The sequence below is a fragment of the Panthera onca genome, chromosome D4 (assembly GCF_046562875.1).
Source record: "Panthera onca isolate mPanOnc1 chromosome D4, mPanOnc1 haplotype 2, whole genome shotgun sequence".
Lineage (NCBI taxonomy): Eukaryota > Metazoa > Chordata > Mammalia > Carnivora > Felidae > Panthera > Panthera onca.
Genome location: NC_138351.1, coordinates 19,752,820 through 19,761,132, shown reverse-complemented (window position 1 = coordinate 19,761,132; position 8,313 = coordinate 19,752,820). Strand labels below are relative to the sequence as shown.

Here is an 8,313-nt window from a genome sequence, read left to right as displayed (position 1 = left end):
AACGCTGGGAGTGTCTGACTACAGCAAACCCCCTCAGGTGTAAGGTCCCTCTTAAAAATGTAACAGACACACCTACTCCCCCTCAGATTCCCCCTCAGGAATTTGACATTCAAAATACCTAGCTAAACCATAAAACTTATGTTATACATGGGACAGTATGACCATTCTGACTCCTCACACAATGGAGTCGAGCCAATCAGGAATGGACAACCCAGCACCTAGAGTTGTCTAGTCAGTAAGTGCAGAATCTGAGAAGGGACAAGGGGAAAGGGAAGGGGATGCTGACCAGAACCTTATGAAACAAGGACCCTTGACTATAGTCTGCAGGCATTTACTTTCGAATGTCCGCTCTCTGTAGAGAGAGCTTTCATACTATTCTTCCTTTCTGATCTCATATTCCAATAAACTTTGCCTGCTGCTCATTTTGTGTCCACCTGCTGGATTCTTCGAAGCGGCAAAACAACGAATCCCTGGTACTGTGATAAAAAATTCTGCAACAGTGGTAGGTAATGAGGTACTTTGTTAGTGGTCCTGAATGGAACTCCAGTAAAGCAACATTTCGGATGAGGACAATCTGATCAAAGTTTTCTGGCCACTACTCTTAGGCTTAATTCTAACGTAAAAGTTGAGGAGCTTGGCAACAGAGACAATGTGTATGTTACTTTGAACAAAAGCCATCAAGGGAGCGAGCACACGCTACCATGGGATATGAAATCTGTCATCTTTTGATTCAATTTATATTCAGCAAAGAAAAAAACATACTGGGAGACTACTGATAATAAACAATGTGTTTTTATAATCAGAGGAAAATCAAAGTATTTAGTAGCAGGATATGGTCAGGAAGAAATACAATTACAGTCTGGCATGCTGTTTATTTTAGCTTTTACAACAAAGCAAGGGTTTGAGGACCCTGAGGAGAATTTCACAATTATTACTATCCAGAGTCTCCAATCCCAGAAACTGTTTATAATAATTTCATGGCACATACGACATGCATCAAATACTCTGTATTATTCAGTAACGAAATAAGACACTGCATTGTTCTCTTCATGGTTTGCAGTCATGTATTCAACCCCTTTCACTTGAAAAAGTACATTCATATTATATTAATTTACAAGATCTTGGACAAAAACCAAGAAACCCGCCCCCCCCCCCGCCCATGACCTTATTTTTATTAATGTGCAGTCCACGATTTTTTTTCTGATGAGCTTTTAAAAAAGTGATTCTCATTTGAATAACTGTACAGAAAGCACAGCAGAAATTCCCAATCTTTTGCCAACAGAACAGGTAATTAACACTTTAGGGTACATATATTTACTTACAAGAAGGGCTGTCTGTTCTGAAGCATAACTCACATCTAAGATGGTGGGAATTTTATTTCATATTTCCAATGAATGGAGAGTTGTTATTTTAAGGCTTCAGGGATTTTCCTGTAAAGTCAGCAATGTTAAAAACGTAACTTGGGTAAACCGAGTAGATCCCATGAAGTTGGCTTGAGAAAGTATTTCTAAGGCTTCAAGCTTGAAGGGGTATTACTCAATCTGTATTATAGTATATTAAAAAATGTTTTTCATAGTCATGCTATGGAAGTATAATTCAAACCTATCCTTTATAAAAAAATAAGGAAAATAATACCAAAATATTTATCTGTAAAAAGAACTTCATGTTTCTAAAGAAACCACCACTAAAGTTTTTGATACCAAGGCAATGTTTGATTTGATCATTTACCCATCACTGATTCAGGGAGTCTGAAGATAGAAGTTATAAACTTCATGACAGAAGTTTAAAATGTGAACTAGAAACATTAAATTTACCTCCATGTGGGGTGAAATATGGGCAATTTCTCTACACTGCAGAGAATCACTTGAAGCAAGTATTTAAGGTTCATCAAATAAATGTTGCTTTTGTAAAGTAATTAGAATGTTAACCATATGCATGATTCAAGTTAGAAGACCAAATGGATCTCCAATGAGTTGAAATATTTTAATCACCTGATTGTTTTACCTGATTGTAACTGATTTTTTTTTTTTTTTTATTTACTTGAAATTACTTCTGTACTGTACTTCCCAGACTGGTTTTGAAAGGTACAAGGTAGAAACTCTAATGATTTATTGTTGTCTCTCTTCAGGCAGTATTCTCCATCAGAATCTCGGGGAAGGTTCTCTTGCTTCCTCTAGTTTCGTGAGGATCCACTGTTGTGGGGAAACAAACCAACATTTGCTTATTTCAAGAACTTGCAATGAAACTCAAAATGTAATCAATGTAAATCTAGAAGTTGGCTTTTACCCTAGCATCTTCTGGGGTCTTGAAGTTAATTATTTTTCCAAACTCTTTGGCATGAAATACAGACTTCACTCGTTCCTATAAACAGAATAACTTCATTAAAATGAAAATCCAGTTGCAGAAATATGATTTTAAAATGCCACAGTTTTATAAATCTGTGCTTAAAGTGTCCACCTTACACAAATTATGTACCTAAAAAAACAAACATAAAAAAGCCAAGAATGAAGAATCCAAGAAGAATCAAACACAAATGGGGCGGGAGGGGGGGAAGGGCTAAATTCTAACATATCCATTATCACTAAGCTTAAGTTACAAAGCTTTGAGATTTAAATTGCTAAAGCTCTGTAACTTAAGCTTAATGATAATGGGTATGTTAGAATTTAGCTCTTCCCCCCCCCCCCCCAAATAGTTTCTCAGATAGTTCTTGATATATGGCCATGAAATCATGATGAGCTCAGCTAAAAAAAATTATCTATATGTGTGTACATACATACACACATACGTGTTGCATGGGGTGTGTGTTATGTATGTAACTTCTGACATTTTAAATTGGTCATGCAGTAAGAATGTAGCTTAAACTTAATGTCCTCTGCTTTTTCTTTTTTTTTCTGATGGCCTCTACTTTTAACATTCTTTAGGCATTCTGTTCAATGTTTGTGGGGAGAGCTAATAGTGGATGGTAAGCATGAGAGAGACAAACAGAAATAACAGGATTATTCAGGAGGGCAGTTTACTTCCATTAACTATAGGCAGAGCTACAGAAGAAGAAATGTGGGGGTCTCACAGGTTGAACAATTTCTCTAAGTAATTCAAACATCCATGTAAATACAGACTGCAGAAGAAATCAGATTCTTTTACTTAAAAAAAAAAAAAAAAAGGATATACACTGATAAAAGATTTCAAGGAAAAGTAGAAGGGAAAGAAACCAAGAAGGTAAGAAGAAGGTTAGTTATTTTTGGAGAGAGAAAAAGGTATGAAAAAAGCCAAGAAAGCAGTACAGGCTAGAGCAGAAGGTAATAGCCACTATCCATTACTTTGTATAATAAGGCCACAGGGCCTTTCATTTTCTGAGTGAATCAGAGAAATTCTCAATGTGTAAGTTGGTCTAAGATCCTCAAGAACAAGTGGCCGGTCTACTCATGAGCTGTTTGTGTCTTTGGAATGAGTGGGAAGACTAGAGAAATGGTTTTCAATGGTTAAACACAAGGTCTAAGGGCAGTTCTGTTCTACAGACTAGCCAAGAAAACATCTGTTGTTTTTGCCTGCCTGTGTCTACTGCCCTTTCTTCCAGCAACAACTTTTTGAGTCTTTGGGTAACTACTTCTCACCTTCTCTCACTCCAAATACTTCAGATAGAGTTGACCCTTCCTTCTTGGTAGCATCATGGTGATCCCATGACCCTCACCTGGCCAACTGGCTCATACCCGCTCTCTGACCAAAGAGATTAGTTCAGGAATAGGCATGTGACCAAAGGTGGCCCAGTGAGACCCAGTGAGATGCTTTCATTCTGCTGAGCTAGTAGGATATAAACCTGGAACTTCTGCTGGCCGGCTTGACAATGAAGCCAACACTGAAGAAAGTAGGACCTAGAAGCAGGGGTGGTGAAGGAGAGAATGGAGGAGAGGAAGGGAGAGAGAATAACCGCTAATGACATCACTGGAGCATATCTAAACTAGCAGATAAAGACCTAAGACTTTCAGTTACAGGAGCCAATTAAATTCCTCAAAGTCAAAATACAACAAAAATAACAAAGAACAAAACTTACTTTGGTTGTGTCATTTACAATATTTCCTACGCGCACAGCCAATGCCAAAGTGCCCCCTACACATAGGTATCTGGTCAAATACCATGAAGCCAAATACCTTGTATTTCTTTGTATCACATATAATATGTCCTGCAATCTTTACAACTTACAATGTATAATGAGTCTCTGCTGATTTGCCAAAAGACAAGCAATTCATTTTATCTACATCCAAGTACCAGGCACTGTGCTAGTAATGAATGCAGAGTGAGAAATGGTATCTGCCTTCAAGATTATAACTGAATTGGGAAGATAATATCTATAAAAAGAAAAAGAACCACCAACAATGGTCTATTAGAGAGAGAGAGAACTTTTTAAGTATCTTTTTGTAAGATTTTCAGGGAAAAACATTTTGTAAGGAACTGCTGGAGATTCTGACGTATACAAATGGATTTCTCATTTGAGTGTCTTGGACAGCAGTGAGAAAGCGGGGTTCTGTTACTGAATAGAAAATGAAATCTCAGGAACACTGTTGTCCATGTAATAGCACATAAAGTATCACATTTTTTCTTGGCCTAGCTTTCTTTTCTTTAAATCTGCATAAGACAGAAGGTGTCAAGGAAAACCATCGTAAGACAAAGCAATGTCTATAAAAGAGATGGGAAAATTACAAAGGAGGACCGTTTCAATTTATTATCTTCAGTTCCAAGTTTTCAAAAAAATCTATTCAACGTACCTTTGCTTCGATGCGTAATCTTCTCCCATGAACAATGAAGGGCTCTTTGGTAAACTCATCAAAACTATACTGCCACTCACATGTAAGCTGTCCAAATGTTCCTTTTGTTACAAACAAGACACCACTGGGGGGAAAAAAAGAACCCACTGTAGACATAAAGGCACTTATATCCAGTAATATAATAATAGCAAGATATACATTCATTGCAAGTGCACATAATGCAAACAGAGACTGTATTATGAGTCATAAATAACCTTAAGGAATTTAAAAGAACTGAAATCATACAAAGTATGTCCTCAGATCATAATGAAATTAAACTAGAAACCAGTAACAGAAACAATTATTTCTAAACGCTTAGAAATTAGCATACTTCTAAATAATCCGTGAGTCAAACAATCTCAAAAGAAATTAGAAAATGTCTTGAACTGAATGAGAACTAAAATATAACACAACATAAAATTTGTGGGAGGTAGCTAAAGCAATGTTTTGTGGGAAATTGGTAGCACATAATACCTAAGTTAGAAAAAATGAAGTACTTCTAAATTCAAATATGTAAGACGCTTTATACAAAATAAACTTACAGAGCCTATTATTAACCAATATTTTGGAGAGCTTTTGTGTAACTAATGCTTTAGAATAAATGTTTTTATTACCAAAGCTCCATGCAATAGGCTTACCAACCTACCTCAGAAAGAGGTTTTTAAAATTAATTCTTGTTTTCCCATTTTTGAGGGGGGTAAAAATCAAGAAATGAAAATGCATTGTCTATAATTCTATTTAATCCTTCATTCAAAGGCTTTCCTTCCCCAATTCCTTCTGGTTGAAACATCAACTCTAGGTGCAAGCAGATTATTTTTTTAAGTAATACATACTTTAAGTCAAGGGACTGCAATAAAGAAAAGAGCTGGCTCCTGGTTGGGACAACTAATCAGGACTTACATCTATCACTTCAATCTTCGGTCTCTGCTCCCCTTTCTCACCAATCCTGGATGACAGGTACTGGTGGAAAAAACCGACTGGTCCTCTCCTAGGTCCTCAACCATGTGAAAAGTCAAAGACAGGCTCATCTCATAGTATGTTCCTGGTACTCCCTTTCCTGACTCAAAGACCTGTTTTTCTTTTTTTAAGTTTATTTATTTATTTAGAGAGAGAGACTGAGTGAGAGCAGGGGAGGGACCGAGGAGGAGATGGTGGATCCCAGGGAGGCTCCACTCTCAGCGCCACACCCAACACCAGGCTTGATCCTTCAACTGTGAGATCATGACTTAAGCTGATATCAAGAGTTGGACACATAACCCACTGAGCCGCCCAGGCGCCCCTCAAAGACACTTTAATTCTCAAATATGAAACGTGGAAATAAAGGAAATCCTAGGTACGAGTATCACCTTTCACTCAACTGCAACTAACTCACTTCCCTTACTTTATCAGGGTTTACATGACTTCCTTTAAAGAGATCCATTATGTTGAAAAGTTAATTTTTTAAATCTTGCAAACTAATCTATAAACTGACTCTTGTTTAACTCTGATGAGTCACAGTTCGCTTCGTCAGTGGGGGAGAGGGTTAATAAAAAGATGATTGAAAATCGCTAGAACAAGAATGCTTGAAGCATTGCCCCCCAATTATAAAAGTTTATTGACTTAGATGTAAAATTTAGTACATACCTATAAATGCTAAAGTAGTCCTTTACAAGTTAAGAAAGATCTCCATATGTTGATATGGAATAATCTTCAAGACATAGATCTTAAGCAAAAAATTAAAGTACAGAATGGTATGTGTAACAGATTCCCATTTATGTTAAGATACATATGCGTGTATGCTTGTATAGGCAGAGAATACTTCAAGGAGGAAACAGGTAAAAATGGTGGCCTGTAGGACCGGGAAAAGAGGGACTGGTACCTAGGATGCAACGAAGATTAACTTTTACATGTATACCTTCTAATACCACGTGGATTTTCTACTTTGTGTGACTTTTATATAAGAAAATTAATATAGTGTTGTAAATTCTAGACTCGGAAGTGGTTAGTACGAAAAACGTTAGAAATGACTGCTAAGTTCAACAGTGAATTTGAACCAGTAAGTGCTAATACAACTTCACCTTCTCAATAGTGAACGAAACCAGAGGTTTATTGACAATTTCTTTCAGTTAGCCACAACCTCTCCCCCTCAGCCACATTTCACTCTGTGCCATCCATCCAAAACCCCTGTCTTAATACTGCAGCAGCTGACTCTTTCCCGCAGTTTAACAGTAACTCCTGCAAAAACTAGCCCCTCTGAAGCTATGCCGCTGAGTAATTTTGCATGTACCTCGATCTACACGTCTACTTGAGGATCTGGTTGGAGCTGGGAGTATCCACGTAAGAAATCACCTGTCTCCAGTGATGTTATTTACTTATGTGACTGAATCTCTATGTATGCTAATGGCTAGATATCACTAGAAGACTTCTGGAGTCATCTGAAACTGTACACTTTTTTCAGAGCGGGAAGAAATGGTACTGTGAGGACAGTGTTATGGGAATTTCTATATTATTCAAATTGGTTGAAAAAATACTAAACAATTTACGTTTGTGCATGGCTATGACTTATCCGCACTCATGCACAAAGCTGAACATAAATTTATGTAAGGTTTTCTGATGAGGCTTGTAGAGCAAGAGGACCAGAGTTAGCAGGAATCGGGGTGACTATGTGCCAAAAATGGTGAACGTCAACTGCTTCCCTTCACGAGTGGCTCTCAGTTAACCTCTTACCAAATTACATTCAACAAAGTTACCTTTTAGTTATCATTAACATATCTGTTTTGTTGATCATGACATGGGTAAAATACTTGTATTTTGCAAATCTTCCATTTTCCATGACCTAAAAAAAAGGTGAGAGAGAGTGAGAATTTCATTAGTATTTCTATTCTAATGCAAGTAATGAATGCATTGTGATCCTCTAAAAGCCATTTCTCAATGGGGGCAAATTATTAACATATTTATACAGTAAATACATCATAGAATTGAATATTCAGAAAACTATTGCTGCTTCCTTTTTTAAAAGCACCTATTTGTACTCATTTATTCAAGATGACTCAATTGCAGCTATATCAATGTTTAATGCTGGATTTTTGGAAGATAATGTTATGACCTTACAGAGTTTAAATTGAACCTGTTAAGGTTACTATTAAACTATCACATTCATTTTCTCTTAAAAAACATACTAGTATTTGATCACCTATGTACAAAAACACATGTAAATGCTAACACATTGTAAACATATGTATCACATAAATTAGTATTGGCCCCATCTTGCATCTTCCCTGGAATTTTCCGATCTGCCTTACAAACATGCTTTTCTTTCCCAGTCTCGTAACTCATTCACAAATGAGCAGAGTGTCTCTGGAGAAACACGAACTGTGGGGCTTAATTAGCATATACAACAACCTTTATTTTCAAGACTGTGGAAACACTGTCTATCCAGGACATTGTCAACAATTCTTTGTCCCAGAAAATATAAAAATAATTATATAAATGAAATACACATCATTTTTAATTCTGTTCTAAATATCATTTACTC

General features: G+C 36.7%; 1 protein-coding gene across 5 annotated transcripts in view; it reads right to left on the bottom strand.

The window, feature by feature from the left end:
- Positions 1 to 776: 776 nt before the first annotated feature.
- The window catches only part of VPS13A (vacuolar protein sorting 13 homolog A), a 253,659-nt gene continuing 246,122 nt past the window's right edge, over positions 777 to 8,313 (bottom strand). For all 5 annotated transcript variants that reach the window (XM_060610020.3, XM_081790877.1, XM_081790876.1 and 2 more), the window contains 4 exons: positions 7,529 to 7,614; positions 4,761 to 4,884; positions 2,287 to 2,361; positions 777 to 2,192 (listed from right to left, as the gene is read on the bottom strand). In XM_060610020.3, the coding sequence (XP_060466003.3) occupies positions 2,142 to 2,192; positions 2,287 to 2,361; positions 4,761 to 4,884; positions 7,529 to 7,614 (336 nt within the window). In that variant the 3' untranslated portion in view covers positions 777 to 2,141. The remainder of the gene's footprint in view (positions 2,193 to 2,286; positions 2,362 to 4,760; positions 4,885 to 7,528; positions 7,615 to 8,313) is intronic.